At 44.8% G+C, this 24,653-nt stretch overlaps 1 protein-coding gene across 1 annotated transcript in view; it reads left to right on the top strand.

The window, feature by feature from the left end:
* The first annotated feature begins 1,048 nt into the window (after nt 1–1,048).
* GRHL2 (grainyhead like transcription factor 2) overlaps nt 1,049–24,653 on the top strand; it is a 106,130-nt gene continuing 82,525 nt past the window's right edge. Inside the window, exon 1 of the mRNA XM_045002888.1 lies at nt 1,049–1,302. Within this exon, the coding sequence (XP_044858823.1) occupies nt 1,283–1,302 (20 nt within the window). The 5' untranslated portion in view covers nt 1,049–1,282. The remainder of the gene's footprint in view (nt 1,303–24,653) is intronic.

The raw sequence follows: 24,653 nt of genomic DNA, 5'->3' as shown, positions 1-24,653 counted from the left end.
GTCTTCACTGTGAAATGTTTTCTTCACTGACAAATCCACCAGTTTAAAATTCAGTTCATTACAGCCTCATGAAGTATCTGTTTTAAGCTTGAAGAATTGAGTGTCTGTCTAATTCCTATTTCTGTGGAGTTACAGGGCAAATGTAGATGCTTCTCTGGAGAACTTCAAATGACAGCAACAAAATGAAACACAGAAATGGCCCATAGATGTTGGTGTGATACTGACAGGGCTCAGGAATTGCAATAATGGTTGGGTTGGGGGTGCAGGTTACTACTTGACAGGTTTTGGTTGGGAAAAATCCTAAGGCATATACATTAATTTTCCCTACCATGTACTTAATGCCAAAACCAAAGCTGGGCGATGCTGTTTAACTGAGCAGAAATCTCGCAAGTGCTCTTTTATAGTCCTGATCAGGACTGTAAATCTTGTATGGGTAAAACTGGTACAATGCAATTATGTAATAGATACATTTGTCTCTAAGGTAGCTGTAGACTAGTTACATATTTCTGCCAACCATCCCTCTTTACGAGACAATAAATGTTCTTGTTTGTTGTTCTCAGCCATACCCCATTGGCCATCCAGGACTCTTTATATCCCGGAATTCAATAGCGTTGGCCTTTTCCTCTACTCGGCTGGCATTTCAGCCGTCTGCGGGTGGGGGTGGGGCCGGGGCCGATTGGAAAAAGTTAATGTGCGTGGAGGGCAGAGAGCTCTGATGGGGCCTCGCTCGGCCTGCGGGCTCCTGGACCATCAGGTCTGCCCCCAGCTCAGCTCAGCTCAGCTCAGCTGCCTGCAGCCAGCCCTGGGCAGACCTTTTCTCAGCTCTCCCCAGCTAGCTCCGTGCTGCCTGGAGTTAAGCAGGGGCCTTACCTGAGCGCGCCTCTTCCAATGGCAGCTCACCTGAGAGCCACCTGCACCCAATCAGCTCGCAGCTCGTCCCTCTGCCTTGTATCCTTGAGTGAAAGAATCCAGCGCCTCTCGAGAAAGTTACCTGTGGGCGCCTAGGTCTGCTGCGTTCCGCTCTGTGCCTGCCACTGCCCCAGCACCGCGGGAGAGAGCCCAGCACCCAGCCTCTGCCCACATGTGAGGGGGGAGGGGGCTCTACCTGTCCTACCTCTGGGGCTGGCGGAGGGGGGAGAGGGAGGAAAGCAGAATTACCAGTAGCTCTGGTTCTGCCGTCCCGGGCGCTCACACACACCTTCACCTGCACAGACTTGAAAGTCCAGTTTCACCAGAGAGACTGAGGCAGCAGGAAAAGGGGAGAGAGTTCATTGGATCAAACATGTCACAAGAGACGGACAAGTAAGTGATCACAGACATCCTGCTGCTCCTGCCGCTTTGGGCTGATCAGACCAACTGGTTTGTTGTGTTTTCTTGGTGGTGGCTCTGGACCTGCTGGGATTACGATTCTGCCTCGATAAAAGGCACTAGACTGAGGAGGCTGAATAAATCCCAGGGCTGCTGAGCACAAAGCTGCAGCTTAGCGTTTCTCCTCTCGCTCTTTTTTATTCGTCTTCCCTTTTCGCTGAGCTTTCTTCCGTGTGTGGGACTCTTTCTTTTCGCCCTGGAGCAGAGCAGCGCCTTCCACTGGCCTCAGGCCCGGGCCGAAAAGTGGCTCTTGGCTTTTGTGTGAATGCAACAAAGAGCTTTTATATTGGATCACAAACGGCCATCTTCTTCCCCCTGCTCCTTGCACTCACTGGTGCGTGTGGCCGAGAGCAGGAGGGGGGAGCTCTGAAAACTCTCCTGGGGAGTGGTTGGGGAGAGACCCCACTCCAGCTCCTGGCTCGGGACGTTGTGAGGCAGGGGGGTGTTTGAAAAGTGGCTTTTGTGGGATTTTGTTTCTTCCCAACGGGAGTCAGGGAGCCCAGGCACAGCCTTGTCTGGCCGTTGTTCTCTGGGCTGCTTGTCACTTTTAATTGCTACCTGCATAGATCTCTTTTTCAGTCTCTAGAAGCTGAAATTGTTTTTAACCAGGACGCCTTTGCAGCGCCTAGGCCTCTCGCACCCGCCTGCGTGCGACCCCAGGGGTTACGAAGTAACTTTTACAGCCAATTGCCCCAAGAAGCGCCACAATTATTATTATTTTTAACCAGAGCGGCATTTTAACAAACCTGTCCCCGTGTATTTAACGCAAGGACACTTAGACCCCCCGGTGACAGGCACTTCAGCGTGCCCCGGTTCTTGTGAAACGTGAGACCCAATCCCGAAGGACGAACTTGGAAAAAGTTTCCTCGAACTAACTTGTTGCGCGTGAGTTTCGAAGGGCACGAGACGGCAGCGTGTGTGCTGGGGGGGGCTGGTGTGTGCGCGGGTGGCGAGTACCAGCCTGGGCTGCAGCCTCCGCTCGCCCGAGCCCTGCCTCCCCCCAGTGTGCGGGGCAGGGGGGTGGATCTCTCGGGGAGTTGCTTTTCCCCTCGGGATTATCTGACTCCTTTCAGCGGCGAGAAAGCCCGCCGGCTCCTTGCAGCTTTGTCTGGTGACTTCGGATCAGGCAGCAGCCGGCGGCCCCGCAGAGCCCGCCGACGCAGGGAAAGGGGCCAGGCGACTGCAGGAGGCTGGGGGAGCAGGAGCCGATTCTGCTCGGGCCAGAATGTACCTTCTCCTTCCGGGCATGTGCGTCGCGCTGGGAAAGTCGCGTCTCGCTGAAGTGGCGGCCCTGCCCCTGCCCCTGCCCCTGCCCCTGCCCAGCCAGCGCGGCTGGGTCAGGCTCGGGGGCGGGTTTGGATCCGAATGGAGGGACGTTTGGGGGTGGGGAGGGACATCAGGGCCGGGGACCCGAAGGAGGGAGGGCGCAGGAATGGAGGGACCTCGGCCACGAGGACGAGAGCAGCTGGAAAGAGGCACCAGGGGAAGCGTGGGTGGGTGGGCAGCACAGGGGTGAGGGAAGGCTGGGGTAGGACTAGCGATAAGACGGGGTGGGGGGGTGGTACCCACGTTGTGCGGATGACGGGAGAGACTGAGCCAGGAGGAGGGTGTGGCTGGAGCGATGCCAGGCCAGTGGGAGGTGTGTGTGTGGGGGGGGGGTGTCAGATATCGGGCCCCTGGGGGCGGGGGTGGAACTTAACAGTGTGAGGACACCACGGGCAAGGCTTGTCAGTGTCGACAGAGGGAGGGACGTTGAACTGGAAAAACCCACAGGACTCGGCGACAGGCTGCCTGACTGTGGGGTGGAAGAGGAGACTAGCAGGGCTGGTGGCTTAGACAGAGCGGGGGAAGAAGGGACGGTTTAGAGGGGAGAGGTGACAAATTTAGTCTTGGCCACTTCGATCATCACCTGGCAGGAGGATCCTGGAACGGTAAATGGTGAGGAGCCATTAGAGAAGGGGAGGGATTGTAGTGGAGATCGAGATTTGGGAGTCACCAGAGCACAGATGGGAACTGAAGCCAAGGGAGCAGATGAGGTCAGTAGTGTAAGCTAAGGGATAAGTACAGAGAGAGGCAAGGACAGAGCCCTGAGCGATGCTGGTGCTGAGGGAGGAGCAGCTGAAAGAGAAACGATAGAGTTGGGTGGGGGACCAGATGACTACAGTGTTCCGAAAGCTCAGGAACAAGAGGGAGTGAATGACTCTATTAAAAACAATGGGTATGTTAAGGAAGATGAGAAAAGGCTGTTATGCTTGACAAAGAGAATGCTCTTAGTGATAGTGATTTCACTGGAGTAGAGGGGCAGAGCCAAGTTTCAGTGGATCCAGGAGAAAATTGGAGTGGGAAAGTCAGGTGAGGTGAGGGACAAGTCTGCCAGCTCCAGAAGCCAAAGGAAAGGAAGATACTGGAGTAGGTGCAGACGTGTGCACTTGTCATTACTGTTGCCTGAGAAGTTGCAGAGGCCAGGTACCTCTCAGACATCAACATCTGCCCTCTGCAAATGTGCCTGTGAAAGATCCTGGGGGAAGGGAAGGGAAGATTTGAAGAGGAAATAAAATGTGGAAAAACGTCACTGGTCTTTGTAGACATAGGTGTGTGAAGCAAGAAGGAAAAGTAAAGTTGTTTATCAAGGATAATGGCAGGGTTGAATAAAGAATTTGTGTGTGTGAAGGAAGTCTGTTAATTTTGTTTTAATATGTTCAGTATATAATTGTAGCTAATTAAAACCTAACCTGCAGCGTTATCTCCATGTGGCATCTCCCTTTACTTTATACATCTATATCTTTATCTATATCTATCTATCTGTATCTCTCTATATATCTCCCAGGGGCAAAACAATATAGAGGTGTTCATTATTATGATGTCAATTAATTCCTGTCAGTTTAATTGGACATTTTTTGGTTATGTAATATTCATATGTTGGGATAAGATACCTATGAAAAGATGCACTATTCCTTCATCTGTGTAGCAGGAGTAAGGAAGTTAAATCCTAGTTAGGAAAATAGAAAGGTGCATAAACTCTGGCAAATGAAATGTAAAAATATAATTTGGAAGGCCAAAAAAGAATTTGAAGAACAGCCAGCCAAAGACTCAAAAAGTAATAGTAACATTTTTTTTAGTACATCAGAAGCAGGGAGCCTGCTAAACAACCAATGGGGCCACTGGACGATGGAGATGCTAAAGGAGCACTTAAGGATGATAAGGCCATTGTGGAGAAAATAAATGAATTATTTGCATCAGTCTTCACGGTTGAGGATGTGAGGGAGATTCCCAAACCTGAGCCATTCTTTTTAGGTGACAAATCTGAGGCCTGGTCTACACTGGGGAGGGTGGTGGTGGGGAGAGGGATCGATCTAAGTTATGCAATGTACTTAGATCTATTTACCGCGGTGTCTTCACTGCGGTAGGTTGACTGCTGATGCTCCCCTGTTGACTCCGCCTACACTTCTCGCTCCGGTGGAGTACCAGAGTTGATGGGAGAGGGCTCAGCAGTTGATTTATTGCGTCTTCACTAGACACGATAAATCGACCCCCGCTGGATTGATCGCTCCAGAGGTAAGTGTAGACATGCCCTGAGGAACTGTCCCAGATTGAGGTATCATTAGAGAAGGTTTTGGAACAAATTGATAAACTAAACAGTAATAAGTCACCAGGACCAGATGGTATTCACCCAAGAGTTCTGAAGGAACTCAAATGTAAAATTGCAGGACTACTAACTGTAGTCTGTAACCTATCATTTAAATCAGCTTCTGTACCAAATAACTGGAGGATAGCTAATGTGATGCCAATTTCTGAAAAGGGCTTCAAACTGGTTGAAACTATAGTCAAGAATAAAATTCTCCAACACATAGATGAACATAATTTGTTGGGGAATAGTCAATATGGTTTTTGTAAAGGGAAATCATGTCTCACCAATCTAGTAGAATTCTTTGAGGGGGTCAACAAGCACATGGACAAGGGAGAACTAGTGGATATAGTGTATTTAGATTTTCAAAAAGCCTTTGACAAGGACCCTCACCAAAGGCTATTAAGCAAAATAAGCAGTCATGGGATAAGAGGGAAGATCCTCTCATGGTGACTGGTTAAAAGATAGGAAACTAAGGGTAGCAATAAATGGTTAGTTTTCAGAATGCCGAGAGGTAAATAGTGGTGTCCCACATGGGTCCGTACAGGGCCCAGTCCTATTCAACATATTCATAAATGATCTGGAAAAGGGGGGTAAACAGTGAGGTGGCAGAATTTGCAGATGATACAAAACTCCTCGAGATAGTTAAGTCCCAGACAGACTGTGAATAGCTACAAAAGGATTTCTCAAAACTGGGTGAGTAGGCAACAAAATGACAGATGAAATTCAATGTTGATAAATGCAAAGTAATATACACTGGAAAACATAATCCCAACAATATGTATAAAATGATGGGGTCCAAATTAGCTGTTACCACTCAAGAAAGTGATCTTGGAGTCATTGTGGATAGTTCTCTGAAAACATCCACTCAATGTGCAGCAGCAGTCAAAAAAGCAAACAATGTTGGCTATTATTAAGAAAGGGATAGATAATAAGATAGAAAATATCATATTGCCTCTATATAAATTGATGGTACATATGCCCACATTCTGAATACTGTGTGCAGATGTGGTTGCCCCATCTCAAAAAATATATATTGGAATTGGAAAAGGTTTAGAAAAGGGGAATACAAATTATTAGGGGTATGGAGCGTCTGCCATATGAGGAGAGATTAATAAGACTGGGACTTTTCAGCTTGGAAAAAAGACGACTAAGGGGGGATATGAGAGAGGTCTATAAAATCATGACTGGTGTGGAGAAAGTAAATAAGGAAGTGTTAGTTACTCCTGCTCATAACACAAGAACTAGGGGTCACCAAATTAAATTAATAGGCAGCAGGTTTAAAACAAAAGGAAGTATTTTTTCGCACAACACAGTCAACCTGTTGAACTCCTTGTCAGAGGATGTTGTGACAGCCAAGACTATAACAGGGTTCAAAAAAGAACTAGATAAGTTCATGGAGGATAGGTCTATGAATGGCTATTAGCCAGGATGGGCAGGGATGGTGTCCCTAGCCTCTGTTTGCCAGAAGCTGGGAATGGGCGACAGGGGATGGATCATTTGATGATTACCTGTTCTGTTCTTTCCTTCTTGGGCACCTGGCATTGACCACTGTTGGAAGACAGGATACTGGGCTAGATGGACATTTGGTCTGACTCAGTATGGCCATTCTTATGTTCTTATGTGCAGGATTTTCATGGCCCATGCAGAGGGTCTACAGAATCGCTGCAGCACAGCTCCATGGGCACCCCATGCACCTCAGTGTTCAATTGAATGTAGTGGGAGAAGCAGATCCAGTGGTTTCACAACTATTCTATGTGGCTCCAGTGGCTATTCTCTCTTAAGGGAAGGTTTATATCAGCAGTCAGGTGACAACAGTAAATAATCAGTCATTTGATTCTAACACTGAACATGAAACTTTTTTACAAGAAGAAAAAAAACAAGTATTATTCCTGAAGATATTTTCTCTCTCTCTCTGGTTCATTGTACCCTTCTGCCTAGATCCTGTCCTTCCTGGCTTCCTTCTACAGCAGACATGGGCAAACTGCAGCCGGCGGGCCACATCCGGCCTGCAGGACAGTTCTTCCCAGCCCTTGAGCTCCCGGCCGGGGAACCTAGTCCCTGACCCCTCCCCAAGTGTCCTCCCTCCCCTGCAGCCGGGCCACACTCTGGCCCACTGCTCCCTCTGGGCAGTGTGGGGAGTGCAGTGGGCTCTGGCCGGGTGTTGTGGTTGCGAACTCCTGCTGCTGGTAAGGGGGCGGGAGCGGGGGGGGGGGGTTGGGTAAGGGAGCAGATGGTCCTGGGGGGCAGTCAGGGAGAAGGGGGAGGTTGGATGGGGCGGAGGTTCTAGGGGGGTGGTCAGGGGATGAGGAACAGGGAGGGTTGAGAGTGAGAGTCCCGGGGGGCCTGTCAGGGGGCAGGAATTTGGATAGCGGTTGGGAGGGCAGTCAGGGGACAGGGAGCAGGGGGGTGGGATCCCGTGGGGCAGTTAGGGGCGGGGGTCTTGGGAGGGGGTGGTAAGGGGCCAAGGAGCAGAGGGTGGTTGGATAGGGTGTGGGAGTCCCGGGGGGGCTGTCAGGGGGTAGGGGTATGGATAGGGGTCGGGACAGTCAGGGGACAGGGAGCAGGGGAGTTGGATGGTTTGGGGGTTCTGAGGGGGGCGGGAAGTGGGAGGGGATGGATACAGGGCAGAGGCCAGGCTGTTTGGGGAGGCACAGCCTTCCCTACCCGGCCCTCCATACAGTTGTGCAATCCCAATGTGGTCCGCGGGCCAAAAAGTTTGCCCACCCCTGTTCTACAGATTTAAAGAAACAGTACACATATTTGTACCAGCCAGAAGGGCCAACAGCAGTGGTTGCTGTGTGGCCTGGGTGGGGGATTTTTGTTCCCCCAGCTGCCATGGAGCACCCCTTTGCACAGTGTCTTTATTTGCACTGTGCACAGATTCCAGGATTTTCCTCTACATTAATAAATTAAAACTTTTTAGTATTAATATTTTCTCACTGCAGAATATATAACTTAATATATAATTCCTAGATCTTCAGACCAGTGATATTAAGTGCACTAGTGATACTGAATAATGCTGGCCTCAGTTTTCATGAGATGTAACTGGTTCATAGGGGCAGGTTCATTGTTGCCCTACTACTCCATAGCTAGTGCAGGAGGGCTGTAGGCCAAATATAAGGCAGGCATGATGAATACAATTAGTGCAGTGTCCCCTTTCACCAGGCACACAGCCCCTACTAGAAAGGGCCTGGGGCAGGTGGAGGCAGAGCTGGGTCCCTAGTTATTGCCCTCTGCCCAAAGCCCATAAGGATTGTGGCACTAGACTGGGATCTGATACCGCCCCAGCAGCCCTTGAACTGGGGAGACAAGCTGCCTCCCGTCTGTCTTTGAGCCAGCCCTAGTGCTGTGGCAGACTGATGGTGTATAGTTTAGTATTTCATGGTTTGGATGTCTGAAGCCTTCCTTGCACTCTTTACAGCTTAGCAGAAAGACCTTCTCATGTTCCTTCCTGAGTGACTGTATCTAAAGGTATTTTGTTTTATTTGTTCCCTTTGTCAGAGTTAAGTTAGGAAGTTTAACAGTATGATTATCTGAGCCGTTATTTCTGATCTGCTGAATCTCTCGCCTGGCAAGTTGTAATCCTTTCCATATAAGGCCCAAGTCTTAAATTGGTCTTGAGCTGTTACAGTAAAGGCTTAGAGTTACGAACACCTTGGGAATGGAAGTTTTGTTCGCAACTCTGAAATTTTCGTAACTCTGAACAAAACATTATGGTTTTTCTTTCAGAAGTTTACTGTTGAACATTGGCTTAATACTCCTTTGAAACGTCACTATTCAGAAGAAAAATGCTGCTTTTAACTATATGAATTTAAATGAAACAAGTGCGGAAACAGTTCCCTTACCTTGTCAATTTTTTTTAACTTTCCCTTTATTTTTTTAGTAGTTTACTTTTAACACAATGCTGTACTGTATTTGCTTTTGTTTTGGTCTCTGCTGCTGCCTCATTGCGTAGTTCTGATTCCAAATGAGGTGTGTAATTGACCAGTCAGTTTATAACTCTGGTGTTTGTAACTCTGAGGTTCTACTGTATAAGATTACGCATTACTCAGCTATTAAATATTTATTTAGGCCATATGTTCAAAGGTATCCACTAGTTTTGAATGCCTCAAATGCCCCTGCGTAAGGCATCGTTGGGCCTGATTTTCAAGTGGTGAGCATCCAGCAACTCCAAGAGAAGCCAATGGGAAGTGCAAGTGTTCAGTACCTGCATTTTTCAAAATGTTGCTCTTATCTATTTCAATGTCCCTTGAAAAGTGTCTGACTTTGTGTCGGGGAAGCAAGCAGATGAGTAGTTGCTATTCTGAGGAATGTACAGGATTTTCAAACATAGATTTGCTTGCTAAGAATAAAGTTAGCTAATAAACACATTATGATTAAGGTTGCGTGTCTGTCATGGATGTCATGGAAGTCACGGATTTCTGCCCTCTCTGCACTGGGGAAGGGTTGTGGAGGCAGGCCAGCGGGGATGTGCTCTTACCCTGGCCACATTAAAAAGCCCATCACCATTGCTATGGATGGGGCATCCGAATGTGAAATCACCTGAAACCGGTTGACACTAGATATCTTTTGAAAAATATCAATTCAGTGCACTATTGGAGAGTCCTTTGCTTGTATTCTCTTGCAGTCATGGAGAAGATGGTCTGGGCTGTCTTATATTGCTCAAAATAAAACTTCCAAACATTCACCAAGATTCTGGGATTCACCACTGTATGAATCTGTTAGCTTAGTAATGCCCCTCTGCAGGAGCGCCACCAGCTTTTTGGCACCCTAGGTGGCGGAAGGTCCCGCCCCCGACAGAGGCGGCGGAAGGTCCTGCCCCCGAAATACCGACGACGACCGGGGCGGCCGAAGATCCGGCCGCCGCCTCCCAAATGTTAGCGCCCTAGGGGACCGCCTAATAGGTTGTGCCGTCCCTGCCCCTCTGAAAAAGCAGTGGCTAAATACAATTTGTGGGTAATGGTAGATAATCAGCTAAACATGAGCTCCCAGAGTGACACCCCAAAAGGGGTAATGCAATCCTTGTATGCATAAACAAGCAAATCTTGAATAGGAGTAAAGACGTTATTTTACCTTTGTATTTGGTACTGGTATGACCTTGCTGTGTCCAGTTCTGGTGTTCACAATTCAAGAAGGCTGTTGATAAATGGAGGGGGTTTAGAGAAGAACCATAACAATGATAAAGGATTAGAAGTGTTGTTGTAGTTGAGTTGGTCCCAGGATATTAGAGAGACAAAGTAGGCAAGGTCATATCTTTTATTGGACCAACTTCTGTTGGTGAGAGAGACACAGAGCTCTGTGCAAGCTCAAAAGCTTGTCTCTCTCACCAACAGAAGTTGGTTCAATAAAAGATATTACCTCAGCCACCTTGTCTTTCTAAAGGAATAGAAAACATGCCTGAAAGCGATAGACTCAAAGAGCTCAATCTATTTAGTTTAACATAGAGAAGGTTAAGCTGTGACTTGATTACAGTCTATAAGTACCTACATAGGAAACAACGCTTTGGTAGTGGGCTCTTCAATATAACAGAGAAATGTCTAACAATCCAATGGCTGGAAATGGAAGTGAGACAAATAAGGCATACATTTTTAACAGTGAGAGTAATTAAGCATTGGAACATTTACCAAAGGTTATTCTGGAATCTCCATCACTGACAATTTAAAAATAAACATTAGATGTCTATAGGAATTATTGTGGGGACATGCTATGGTCAGTGCTACACAGGAGGTCACACTTGATAATCACAGTGGTCCCTTTTGGCTTTGGAATCTAAATCATAGGCTTCTAATCAATGACTGGAAGAATAACAGCTAATCAGCAGAGAACAGCTAACAGGAGTAAGCAACTAGCTCTGACCTCCCAACAGATTCGGTGCACTATCCTTCTTTTCTCTAATGATATCAAATATGTAAAGAGGAAGATAAATCTTCCTTCCAAAAGAATGACTAATTAAACCATATTAAAAGTGTTTGAACTGTGGAGAAATCAAATATTGCAACATCCTTGTAATTTGTGAATATATGCCTAATAACTATTGCCTCAAATGAGAGACTCACTCACAGACTTGCTATTTTCCCTAGTAGTAGTAGAATGCAATTCTGTCCCTAGTATTGAAGAATTTATCTATTTTATGTTTGGAATAAACTAAGATTTTATGATAATATGCTTTTTCCATTGTGAGAAGTCGTGGCTCGAAAGAGGTTAGGACTCTTGCATTTGTGCTTTCCATATGATTGTTGCATCTTCAGAATAGAAAGTCTCTTTAGAGAGCTGCATTGCTGATGCTATAATTATTGCATTCCTATTAACTTCAGTGAGAGTGTTGAGTGAACCAGGGCTGCAGGAACAAGCCCTACAATGCAACAAGTCTAAGAAGCTTTGTCATTGCTACTTGGAAATTAAAGAAGTGCTGTGGGGCCACCTGCACAGAGAGATCTGTTAAATAATCTTGTATATTTCTTGTCAAAAGAATCAAAATACAGAGACAGACCTGGATATAGGTCCTGATACAAAGCTCATTTAAAAAAATGGAAATATTCCTGTTGACTTCATTAGGCCTTGAATCAAGCCCATGGTGCAAATCCAGAAAGTCTTCCGTTCTTTGAAGATATGCCACATAATATTGTCCTACTTAATACAGTGAAACCTTCCTTCTGTAACTACCCAAATGTCAACAAAAATTGGTTGCGTAATAGAAATTGTTTTTAACTAAGTCAAACAAAACTGTATTTGAAACCACAGAGATACTTCAAAGTCTTTGCTTAAGACAGGAAACTGATTATTAGAGGTGGACCTTAGTTCAGATTTTACTGTATATTCTTTATCTTTCTTTCTGTGTCAAATACTTTTCTGTAGCTGTCTGTGACACATTTAATAACATATCCATGTTCACAATATACTTTACTTTCCCTCAGAGATTAGTGTAGGCAATATAATTGCTTTTAGTCATTCAGCATGTTTGATCTTGTTGAGATTTGTCATTATATTGAAAAAAGAAAAATTTACCTAGAATTACAAAAGAGTCCCAAACTAGCACTCCTTAGTAGGCAAACGCCCATTGCCTTCAATGGGAGTGTTGTTTGATTGAGGAAGAACTGCCGATTGGGCCAGAGGTCTGGTATCTTCTTGCCTGTAATTTCCAAGTAGTCTAAACACTTGTATTTTACTCTACTTTGAAGTTATTTGTGTACAGTACATGTTTGCAGGGTTGGGGTGAAGTGTATTGTAAGGACTTGATGTCTTCCTCTGAAGCTTTAGTATTGTCCATTACTAGAGACAAACCATCTGACTAGATAGACCATTTTCTTATTTGAGTATGGAAATTCTTATGCTTCTTTATAACTTTGGACACTGCCATCTAATTGAGGCCCGGATTTTACTGGCTATTAAACTGTAATTTCTGGGACAAGTTCTCTGGATTCCAACATATCTATTAAATAAATTAAAAAGTCACAGGGAGACAATGATATATTTTATTCTTTACCTCCTGCCCACAAAAATATATTGTGAGTAGAGTTTGGGCTGACCTAGAATTCTCAATTCAATCTCTTCAAGTTCTAGGGAAGTCAAGACAATGATCAGAATTTTGTGGTTTATGCTTATTTCTATAATGGGCACAAGTAGAACTTCAGTTTCAAACACTCTCAAACTTGGAGAAAATTTAGATCTGGATCTTAAAGTTGTGAACTGGGCCTATCACAAAAGAGATTTTTTGTTGTCATTTACCCACACTCTCAAATTTGTTCAGGATGTGTCCTCCCTTTAGCTACATGTCACTCAAGCAGGGCTTCCCTTGCACCTTAACTAAGGCCCCAGCCACAGACAAAGTTGTACAGGTTTTAACTAAATATGGGCTTGGCTACACTTACGAGTTGCAGCGCTGGTAGTTTGCAGCGCTGGTCATCCAGCTGTGTAGGAACAGCGCTGGTGTGTGGCCACACTCACAGCTACCAGCGCTGGTGTGTGGCCGCATTTGCAGCGCTGTTGGGAGTGATGCATTATGGGCAGCTATCCCAGCGTTCAAGTGGCAGCAACGAGCTTTTCAAAAGAGGGCGGTGGGGGGTGGTGTAGTGTGACAGGGAGCGGGCGAGAGAGAGAGAGAGTGGATTTTTGGAGCCAACACTGTGTGTTACCTTCCTGCCTTGAAAAATCAGAACATGTTCCCGATCCCTTACCCTTAACTCTTAACTGCAAACAGCCTGCAGCCAACCGACTCCCTCTCTCCCCTCTGCCCCGTTTCTGTCAAGCAAACACTCACTCCCTGCCTGCCTCATTATCTCGTTTGATTGTTCACAGATTGATCACAGCAAACAGGAGCTGTGTTTGTAGATAAGCAGCTCCGAGATCAACGGAGCTACGAGTTCACAACAAAACAAAGAGAGGCTGCTTAACAAAACAAAGAGAGTAATTTATAAAAGCATTCTGGGATATCTGCTAATACCCTGGAGGCCAATAACAGCGCTGGTGTGTGTCCACACTTGATGAGCAGCGCTGGATCACCAGCGCTGCACTCGCTACACCCCAAGCAGACCAGGTGTTCAGCCAGCGCTGCAGCCAGGGAGTTGCAGCACTGGATGTGCCTTGCAGGTGTGGACGGTTACTAATTGCAGCGCTGGAAAGCCTCCACCAGCGCTGCAACTTTCAAGTGTAGCCAAGCCCTATGTGATTTTTATACTGATTTAATTAAACCCATGCAACTTGTGTGTGGATCCTGGGTTTAAATTTAGTTTATATCAGCTTCACATGTCTGTAAAATTTACAAGTACAAGCTAAACTGATCTAATCAGTTGTAAAATGATGTATGAGAATCCACACACAAAAATTGCACTGGTTTAACTAAACCAAATTAAATTAAACTGGCACAATGTCTGTGTTGAGACAAGCCCTCGTTTAGTATCTTTTCACACTTCTATATAGTGGCATGTTGCCTGCAGCCTAGAAGTTTGGTGACTTATTTAACAGCTGCTACAAGCTGCCACATAGATCATATCCAGTTCTGAGCTTGTGTCTCAGCCTACTTGCATCATATTGTATCATTTGAATCAAATATTTATTTGAAATGCAGTTGTAAATGTGACAGGTTTGTTGATCTACACATTTACTCATCCATCTAGAAAGCAACTACACAACAGCACATAACAAGAATCAGCATATCAGACAGAAACTCTCAGTAAGGGCACGTCAGTACTTGAAACTTGTTGCAACTTTTGTGTATCCGTATTAAGTGATCTACAGTAATTGAGCCACAATAACTGTTGCGCAAGCAGTTTGTATACACCACACTGTTATCCTGCAGTTAAGGTACTTTCACCTTGTGTTCTTGCAGCCACACGGCATTGTTTTGTTTCTAAATAAATGCTCAGCAGTCTGGCCAGCCATCCCATGATGCATTGCTCTGTAGCTGTGCTGTATGCATTCTGGGATTTTTTGCACTGTGCATTGTGGGGTATCTATTGGCAGGCAATGGAATTGTGGGGCGAGGGACAAACTAAATAATTACCATGATTCCTCTTATTTCATCCCATCATCCCTCTGGCTTTTGCGAGCTAGCCAGCACCATTTTCAAAGCACTGTCAGGCGTCATAGAGGATACATATGAGAGCACTATATTCATCACCATCTAAATTCATCCAGCATTCTTTAGAACCAGGGCAATAGAGGCCCTGTTAAGGAGGATGACATTGAACACCACACTTCTCCTAGATCTCTTCCTGGGGTGGCTTCTCTTGACAGAGAGCTGCTTTTGGGCGCAGACAGATAGCACTTACTGGTGAGACAGGATAATGATGCAGACCTGGGATGATTAACAGCAGTGGCAGACCTTCAAGATATCAAAAGTCACTTTCCTAGACATTTGTACAGAGCTGGAGCTGCAGTGGCAGAACACCGACATGAGAGCTCTTATCAGTGTGGAGACGCGCACAGCCACTGCTGTCTGGAAGCTCACAACTATTGATTGCTACTGGTCAGTAGCTAAGCAGTTTGGTGTTGTTAAATCAACTGTCTGGGCTATTGTCATGGAGATGTGTAGGGTCCTGGGCATCAGTCTGGGCTATGCACTGGAGGTTATTAATGGATTTGCATGGTTTGGGGTTCCCAGATTGTGCTGCGCACATTGATAGGACCTGTGTGCTTATTCTTTGCCTCCCCTCACCCTCCAGCCTTGGAGTTAATCAACAGGAAGGGATATTTCTAGATGGTGCTGCAAAGTCTAGCTGATCACTGTCAACAATTCACTACTATTGACACTGGGTGGTCTGGAAAGGTCCATGATGCCAGGATCTTTAGAATCTCTGGAGTTTTTTCCTGCAATAAGAAATTGAATTTTTGCTCCCATGGACATTGATGGTGTTTGCAGTGTCATTGTAGCCATATTGGTCCTGGGATATGAGAGAGTCCAGGTAATATCTTTTATTGGACCAACTTCTGTTGGTGCACAGGACACGATTCGACCAGTCATTCTAGAGACTCAGCTTTACCATATGCTCCCCTGACTTTTGAAGCCTTTTACTCTACACTTGGATAGGAGAGAGGAACTGTTTAACTATACTGTGACACAGTGAACTGACTGCTGGTGGTTCCTCTTCCTGGCCATTCTGGGGATTAGCTCTGCCAGGTGCTGTGCCGCCCTTCCAGTGGTGTCTTCACCCATCCTATCTCATCCTGAGGCCCCTCTTGCTCCAGGAACTGCAGCCTCCCCTTTGTGACTCGGCTCTCCAACGAGGTCACTAGATGGTTTCCTTTTCTGGGGTTAGGAAAGTCTCTTCTCACAATAGGCTCAGGCAGTTTTCCTGTTCACTGCCTTGCCAGTGCCACTTCCCTAATGGCTGGTTGGGGAACCCAGGCCCAACCTCTACTCTGGCTTCCGGCTCAGGGACCCTCTATTCAGCAGTCAAAGCCTGTTCAACCCCATACCTTGCTGCATTTCCCTGAGCCCTTTCCTAACCTTCTGGTTCGCCCTTCCTTCTCTGGAGCTGCCAGCTTCACCACTCCCTCCTCCTTGGAAGCAAGTGCAGGCTACATGACTCTGCAGCCTCCAACACTCCTCCCTCCTTCTAGGGAGTGACTGCAGCCTTTCCCATCAGCCCTTTTCTGTTGCCTACTTCCTGGCTTCATAAAGTCAGGACAGCTCCTCCTCCAGCTGGACTTCATTAGCAAATTAGGCCTTAGCATGCCTTGGCTCTCTTCCAGGTGTGGCCTATACATTAATTGGCCTAATTTACCCCATCAGGCCTTTTGTGGGGTGGACACCCCATCACCTATACCTTGAGTGTTGCAGAATGACAGTGGAGTGTGCATTTGGGAGTTGATAGATAGATAGAGAGGTTTGATGGCTAGGGTAGAGGCTGGTGAGAAATAGCTGCTACTTATGACAGCTGCTTGCTGTGTTTTTCCACAGCCTTTGTGAGAGCAAGGGAGAGAGCCTTGCAAATGGATGGGAGGAGGAGGCTGGCATACTTGGTGAACATTTTCAACAGCCAGAGAAGATGCCTCTGTGAAATGCTGCAGCTACTGAGGGGCACAGTTCAAGATGCATTATGTTCCTACTGTGAGGCTAGGGGTCACTTGTGAACAATGTATATGCGTTTGTATATCATATTGCCTCTATATAAATCCATGGTACTCCCACATCTAGAGTACTGTGTGCAGATCTGGTTGCCCCATCTCAAAAAGGATATATTGGAATTGGAAAAGGTTCAGAAAAGGGCAACAAAAATGCTTAGGGGTATGGAACAGCTTCCATATGAGGAGAGATTAATAAGACTGGGACTTTCCAGCTTGGAAAAGAGACAACTAATGGGGGTAGGATAGAGAGCTATAAAACCATGACTGGTATGGAGAAAGTAAATAGGAAATTGTTATTTACTCCTCATAACGCAAGAACTAGAGTCACCAAATGAAATTAATAGGCAGCAGGTTTAAAACAAACAAAAGGAAGTATTTCTTCACCCAACACACAGTCAACCTGTGGAACTTTACCAGAAGATATTGTGAAGGCCAAGACTATAACAGAGTTCAAAAAGAACTATGTAAGTTCATGGAGGATAGGTTCATGAATGGCTATTAGCCAGGATGGACAGGGATGGTGTCCCTAGCCTCTGTTTGCCAGACACTGGGAATGGGCGACAGGGGATGATGGATCACTTAATGATTACCTGTTCTGTTCATACCCTCTGAAGCAACTAACATTGGCCACTGTTGTAAGACAGGATACTGGGCTAGATGGACCCTTGGTCTGACCCAGTATGGCCGTTCTTATGTATACGGTTTAAATCAGGATCACTGTGCTCGTATTAATGTGTATGTACAGTACTGTTAGCTTTTGACATTCTGCATATAGGGATTCTAGTATACTGTATGTGGGAATTTTTAACATAGCGTATGGATGGATTTTATTATAGTGCATGTGAAGGTGGGCATTCTTATGAATTAGGTCAGTGGACATATGCATTTTCACGAATTGTTCTAGATGAAAAACCATGCAAAGACATTTTCAATAATTTTTTAATAAATAAGAAATACACCAGTTTGAAAGTTGTGATCAGTAAAAAAGTATTCAACATTCATAAGATTGTGTAAATTGAAAAACACTTTAAAAACATTTAAGTTATAAAGTATAGTGTGCAAATAAGTTTGTGCTTTCAAAGTCATAAATGTATGTATGTAGGGCACTCAATACTGCTCTCTGCATCTTGAAATATGGGATGATGGTAGAAGGGAATGTCCCTGTGGCTCACGGAACATGATTTTCTTTATCTTGTGCCATAGACTGCCTAGAAAAAGACCTCTTTCCTGGCATTGTTGCAGTGAATGGTGTGTCCCAAAATGTGGAGGTTTCAGAGGTAGAGGGCTGCACAGGCGCATAAGCTATGGCTTAGGCCTTGACCAGAGAGCCACTATGCTCTAGTCTACAGGACAGTTGTTTACCTTTCCATCATCTGCAGCAGCTGTGTATATATGGACCTCACCATGTCCCTGTCCTTTTCTTTCTTCTTTTCTATCATGCTGCAGGAACCCTTCCCTCCACTCCTCTGTCATTCTTTGAACATGTCATGCCATGTCATCTCTTGAGCTCCTCTTCCTCCTATGCAGATTGGACAGCTGGCCACTCAGTGTTGGCACCCTATTCCTGCTCATTATAAGGTGTCTGCTGCGATGGCCACCAAAAATAAATAAATAAATAAATAAATAAAGAGAGAGAGAGAGAAAGAGAAAGGACCACTAGTTACTGTTCAAATTGAAGTCTCCATGCCAACAGTAACCAAATGTTGCTTTTTCCTTAATTTTGGAATTCTATTCCTGAATCTCTTCCCAGTCTTGGGTGAGCTTAGAGATGGTAGGATGTCTTTACAATCTTCTCTGTTTTAATAGGACACCTTCACCTGTGATTTGAGGGGGTGGTTTGTTTAGCCAACTTGGGGAAAGGGGTAATAAATATATGGTGGGCTGTGGGTGTCGGGGTGGGGGCTATCTAAAGATGGTGCAGAAGAGACAAGGTAGTAATTACACGTGCATCTCTGCAGGCTGTCCTTACTTTGGAGGATGTTACTCTGAGGCATGTCACCAAAAGGCAGAGAAGGATTCTGTTCAAAGAGGCCATTGGCAAAGCAGAAAAATATGCTGTGCTGCTGTTTATCAGGATGGTGCCCACAGAGCTGGGGTACAACTAATAAGGAACCACAAACTGTGGGCAGTGAGAGAAGAGCTGCATTGCTGTGCAGTCTTCTTGCCAAAGCAGAACACTGTCTTTGCCTTAGGTTCTGTTTTTAAAACACCCATGAAACAGCACAAAGTGCCCTGTAAAATAAATAGAATGCTGCAGTAGCCCAAAGGGAGCTGAAATCCTTACAGTGCCTAACAATAATTTTATTTTTGGAATTGTTTATGTCCTGTTACTTTTCCAGTTTACCACAGAATACCACGCGTTGGCTAAAAGCTGAGGGCATTAATGAAACTGTGAGCAAGATACATGATTCTGGTGTTTTTCTTTTCTGTGTCGGCCACTACAATAAAAATGCCCTTACTTTACACCATCTGCTTTTTAACCCATGCGGTGCCGCCATCTTGGCTGGGGTGGGGAGGGTTGATTGAGGTGGAGCAAGAAGGAAGACCAGGCAGGAAAGAGAGCAATAGACACTGCAGTGAGGAGGTTGACGGGGTGGACAGGACACAGCAAGCTTAAATGCTTGTTGTGTTTTTTGTTTTGTTTTTATTTTTTAATTGATGCAAAGGACACACCAGTTTGTACACTCTCTCTGGTGTGGCCGCCATTTTGAGCAACAGGTGCATGGGGCTAGGGTAGACCAACTGAGTGACACTCGGATGGTCTGTGGAACTAAGCTGTTTGATATATCATAGAATAATAACTGGAAATGGTCCTCTCCACAGATTGTGGCTCTGCCCATGATCCACCTGGTTTCTCCAGATGTGATTCAGGCACATTCACAGATGTGATTCCTGGGTCTCCAGGACTGTGTCTGCTGCTTAGTTCACTGGCCCAGTGAGATCAGGGATTTCATTGTCATGCTCCTCCTGGTATTCATCATGGTTAACAGTTGCAGGGGTATCATTGGTGGTGTCCACAAAATACAGTGGTTGAGTGGTGGGATCTCTCATAAATATACAGTCCAACTCATCAGAGAAACTGCAGACTCTGTGAGCTCTCCCAGAGGTCCTATTATTGTCCTGCATACTCTTAACCTAGCTAGAGTTCCTTGTTGTGGCACTGCTTAGATCCCAATAGTACCCTTTTCCTTCGTTTGTTTGGGACAGCCATATGTGCATTGTGGTGGCTAGAATTCAGAAGGCAATGAAGTCCAGGCCCTCAGCATGAGGCCACACTGAAGCAAAAGGCATGACTCTTTAACATTCAGGAGTATGACACAGGTATGTGAATGCCCAACAAGCTGAATTCACAAAGGACAGAACTTGGCTGTGTGCTAGTATTTAAACAAGGAGGTTACATCTGGTCAGGATGACCATATAGTAGTAAATGACACACAGGTAGACAGATGGGCCAACCCAGGTGCCCAGCAAAGCAATGTGGGAAACCAGTAGGACTTGGAAGATGAGCAACAGTTCCTTAGGGATGGGGATTCAGCCACACCTACTTTGCTGTGGGTAAATTCATCCCACATCTCAGTAATTCTGCTTCCAAAATAGGCTTAATAGCACACATTGAAGTTGCAACAACAAAATAATCTTGTTTGTGGATGCAAGGCACTATAATGCGACACAACTCCAAATAACCTGCTATACATTTCAGATTTAGACAAGCCCTAAGCAAAGCCATTATTTTCATTAGTCATAAAAATCAAGCTTGAGGCTGCCAAAACCCATAGCCAGGAAACATAGGCAATGTTAAGAGGCCCAGCAACTTGCCAACCAAAACCCCACTGAATAAATCAAAACTCACTCAGACCACACAATAGCTCCAAGGGGTAAGAAAGTTCAAGAATACAGTGATGGAGAATCACATGAAGTTGAGCCTCTCTTTCTGGTACACACAGAATAGGTGGTTGCCTGGAGCAACAAAATGTCCACTAACTATTTGTATCTGTGTGTGTCTCCAGTCTGGAGGAGTTGGACATTTCGCTGTTTGACTAGAGCAGCAGAAACCCCTCGAGCCAGCCCCACTCAAAGGCCTGGTGGTTAGCCACTTGGTGTAGCTTCCTGGTGTAAAGGAAGCACATTAATGAAAATGGTGACTTGCTCCAGTACAGCTGACATGGAGAAGACTGCAGGGTCCTGGAGCAAGATGCACCAGTGCAAGTCAGTCCCAGTTTACATCTGTTCACTTGGCCTACGTTAATTGGAGTAGTTAGCAGTGCACCATGTACTGATATAGTTGTATCAGTGGCTAAAACAAGAAAAAAGAAAAGGAACTGAACTCTGTCCAGATGTACAGCCAAAAGTGAAAACAAAGGAATTGTGCATAGACTGTGCACATTGATAGTGTGCATCACAATACTTTCTTCCTTGTCATTTCAATCAATTATTTAAAACCCTCTGATTACAGCCTTTTCTGCTCTGCCAGTGCAACCAGTGGCCGGAGAACACCTATTGGCAACCTTTTCTTCTTTACCAACATATCCAACCACCTCAGACCAATGTTCTGCTACCCCTCAAAGAAGACCAGAAAAGCATATTCACAGCTCTGCCAGCTGGAAGGAAAATGTACTGCAGACGAGTCATAAACAACATCATGTCAAATGGGCTTGAGGAGAGCCAAGTGGTGCCAGGAATTGGGGAAGGAGCCTACAAAAGTGCCTTGCGTGACCCATGTGCAGAAAGAACTTAGCCTAGAGGGATAGAAGGAGATTGTGAAATCCTGTCTATTAGGGAAGGAATGGTTTGTACCTGGGAGGGCCAGATGAACTACTTAGTTCTTGTAATGTTTCAGAAACCAGATCCCAGGAACAAGGGAACTTTATCTGAAGCACACATCTGTTGGATGTGTGCATTCCTTGGAGAGTCAGAGGGCAAAGTGTGGCCTGGACAACCCAATGATGGGACAGGCCAGAGTTAACCCTCCACATTTGCTCCAATCTCTTCAACCTGTGCCTAGCTTTTGGTGCTCAACAGGGGAATTATGTTATTGTGACATGAAGTTTCTATGGACATTCTGAATCTCATGGTATTTGTGAACTCCATGTGGGCCCAATGCAGGTGGCCACGCTCTGGGGAGTAGCTTACAGGAAATCAAATATGGGAGCAGGAGAGAGGCAGACACATGGATGGAAAGGGGATGCTATTGCTATTAATAATGCCTTGTGCCACTCCAAATGCCTCATACTAGGAATGCCAATTTTGGTTGGATGTGTCCCTGGAGGTTTCATCACATGACATAATCTTTAATTAAATATTCATCTTTAATTCATGGAGACTCCAGGACAATCCTGGAGGGTTGGCAACCATACTTACTATCTCAAAATGAGTTATTTAGGGGGAGATGCTAGTTCAATTTAATTTAAACCTATTCCAAGTTTGCTTAAACTAAATTGGCAAAACCTACCTTTGACCTTTACAATAAGAGTTTTCAAATAGGGGTTTGCACTAGTTTAAGTATAGTGGTTCAAATTCATACCTTTGCTTGTAGTTGTGCAACTTTCCTGTGTAGACAAGGCCTCAGACTAGGCTTATACTATCATGGAGACCAATTTGCTACAGTGTGTAAACATTTTGTTGTACTAAACCTGACCCATGAGTAATGTGATAGTGTTGCTGTTCTTCACAAGCTTGTATCCCTTCCTTCCACCTCACTCCCATCCTTCCTCCCCATCAAAAAATTGGTGAGTTCCATGCAGTGCTGACAGGCAATGTAAACACTACAGTGTCTACACAGACATTTTGTTGCCCTAACTACATTGACCTAAGCGCTATGCCTCTCATGGAGGTGGAGTTATTAGGTCGGTGTAGTCGGGGACTTACATCGGCAGCAGCAACCCTGTAGTGTAGACACTTACAGAGTTAGGTTGATGTAATCTTCTGTCAACCTAACTATATAGTGTAGACTAGGGCTAATACTGCATTCTGCCCATGACTAGCTCTTCTGACAACAATCAATTGGTTGAAAAGATTTCACAATGCTTAACTGGTGATAATTAGGTCTCAGCATTAACCCCCCTGTGAGCTGACTGCAGGGCTCAGGGTAGAGAAATTTTTATTTCTGTTAGTGTTATTGTTTCAGTTTGTTTTCAAGCTCCATAAAACGACAGTGCTTTTGTTTACATGCTGCAGGCCATCTCTATAACCAGAGGAGACAGGCATTTTATTTTTAAATGTGAAAGCATAGAATCTAGAGAAAATGTGTTCAGTTCAATCTGAAGGAAGACCCTAAAACCTAGTCTCCTGATCTCTGCTGCCATGAATTTTCACCTCCCCAGGCTATTTAATTATTGACAGGCAATTCAATTACACTCATCACCTTAGTGTCTGAGTGCCCTCTAAAATGAGAGATGTATCACTTATGGAACTCTCCTGTCTTACCCCTTTAAGGTTGATCCTATCAAGGACTGAGTGCTTAGAGGCTGATTCCTTCTGGTTTGGGTGTCTAACTTTTCTCCAGACAAGCTTGTTACAATTTTAAACAGGTGATTCTTGTGATAAGCCTGTAGCACTCACACTATGAAGTCAGTTATGATTGTCAGATGCAAGAGTCCCAAGGGACAGAAGAGTGAATGTTTGTAGTTTTTGATTATGAGCTAAGATCACTAAAGAGGAGACTGTATGTGGTATTGGTGCTGCTCACAATGGGCAGTTGCCCATGTCATAAAACCATCATGTGTTTAGTTAAAGGAGAGCTTTGTTCAGGAAAGAAGAATCCGAAGGGAATAATGACCTCTTAGCTGGAGAGAAGAGGCTCTTCCAGGGCAGGAACAAGGTTTCAATCACCTCTTAAGCACAAAGAAAGAGGCTATTGCAAACCTGAGTTGAGGGTCACTAACAATACAAAGCTGACAAGGAAAGCAGGCCTTGTAGTTTCTTACACCTGTCTCTTCTATTATAAATAAATGCGTTAGTTTCCCTCACTGTAGCTGTAGATTATAGATATGGAATTGAGAGGGGGAAGCCCTAAAATAGTGCAAAAGGCCAGATGATGGTGGAAAGACACTGCAAAAAGGAAAGGAGTATCTTAAAATCAAGATATTTTAACCAGAAGGAAAAAAATAATCAGAGATCATTATTCTGGTTATTTGTGTAATGAAGTTATGAAATTCTCTCTCCTGCAGCTCATAAAATTTTGATCCATGTACTGGCTGATTATTTTGTTTTTTTGTTAAACAAAGTAATATGCAAACAGTGCTGTGTTCTGGAGAGATGATAATCTCTACCCCCAAAAATCCCTTCATTAATCAACAAGAAAATTCACTTTACAAAGCCCATTCAACCATCAGTAGCGTTCAATGTGAAGTTTGTGCTTATCAGTAAATTTACAGTAGGATTCACTGTAACTGGAAAATTGTGGGTCAGGGCATATCCCAGGGGGGTAAAGGTAAGGGAAGAATTTATTTGGATTGTGAATTCAGTTTGACCTTTATTGTCTCCTATTTCTCAATTCAAATATAGGACTAGATTGCACAGTGTTTGTGTTAACAGAAGTCCCACTAACTTCAATTAAAGTTTTGCCTGCTTAAGAACTGTAGGATTAGGCCAACAGTAATTAGAGGAGAACCAACAAATCTAAAATTAGCAGTTTTTACATAAATGTAAATGATTGTAAGGAATTTTTTAAAAAACTTCACAAGAAAGGCTAGTCAAGTAAATAGGCTGGCAAATGAAGAGAGCACATTCAATTCTAAGTCATTTTTACCCAATTTGATTCTTCCTCGGAGAGCTGATAAATTTTTTGAAGAGGAAATGTATAAAAAAGATTTAATCAGGTGCATAGTTTGAACAATCAAACTGACTCAGTGCTTCCAATGAACAATGGGATTATCCGCCTTTCAATCCAGATAAAACACTTCCCTCCCAGTGCTGGGTTACTTCTGATTTTTGTGTAGTAATAATACTTTGCATTTATATAGCTGTTTATCTGTTGGATCACAAAGCACATTATAAAGGTGGTCATTGTTATTTCCATTTCCAATAAATGAGGCCTTGTCTGCAATGGAGATTTCAGCTATTGGTAGTCAGCCATCAGTGTAGTTGTATCAAT

The sequence above is a fragment of the Mauremys mutica genome, chromosome 2 (genome assembly GCF_020497125.1).
Source record: "Mauremys mutica isolate MM-2020 ecotype Southern chromosome 2, ASM2049712v1, whole genome shotgun sequence".
NCBI lineage: Eukaryota > Metazoa > Chordata > Testudines > Geoemydidae > Mauremys > Mauremys mutica.
Note: the sequence above shows the minus strand (reverse complement) of the source record. Positions and strands in the feature narration are given on the sequence as shown.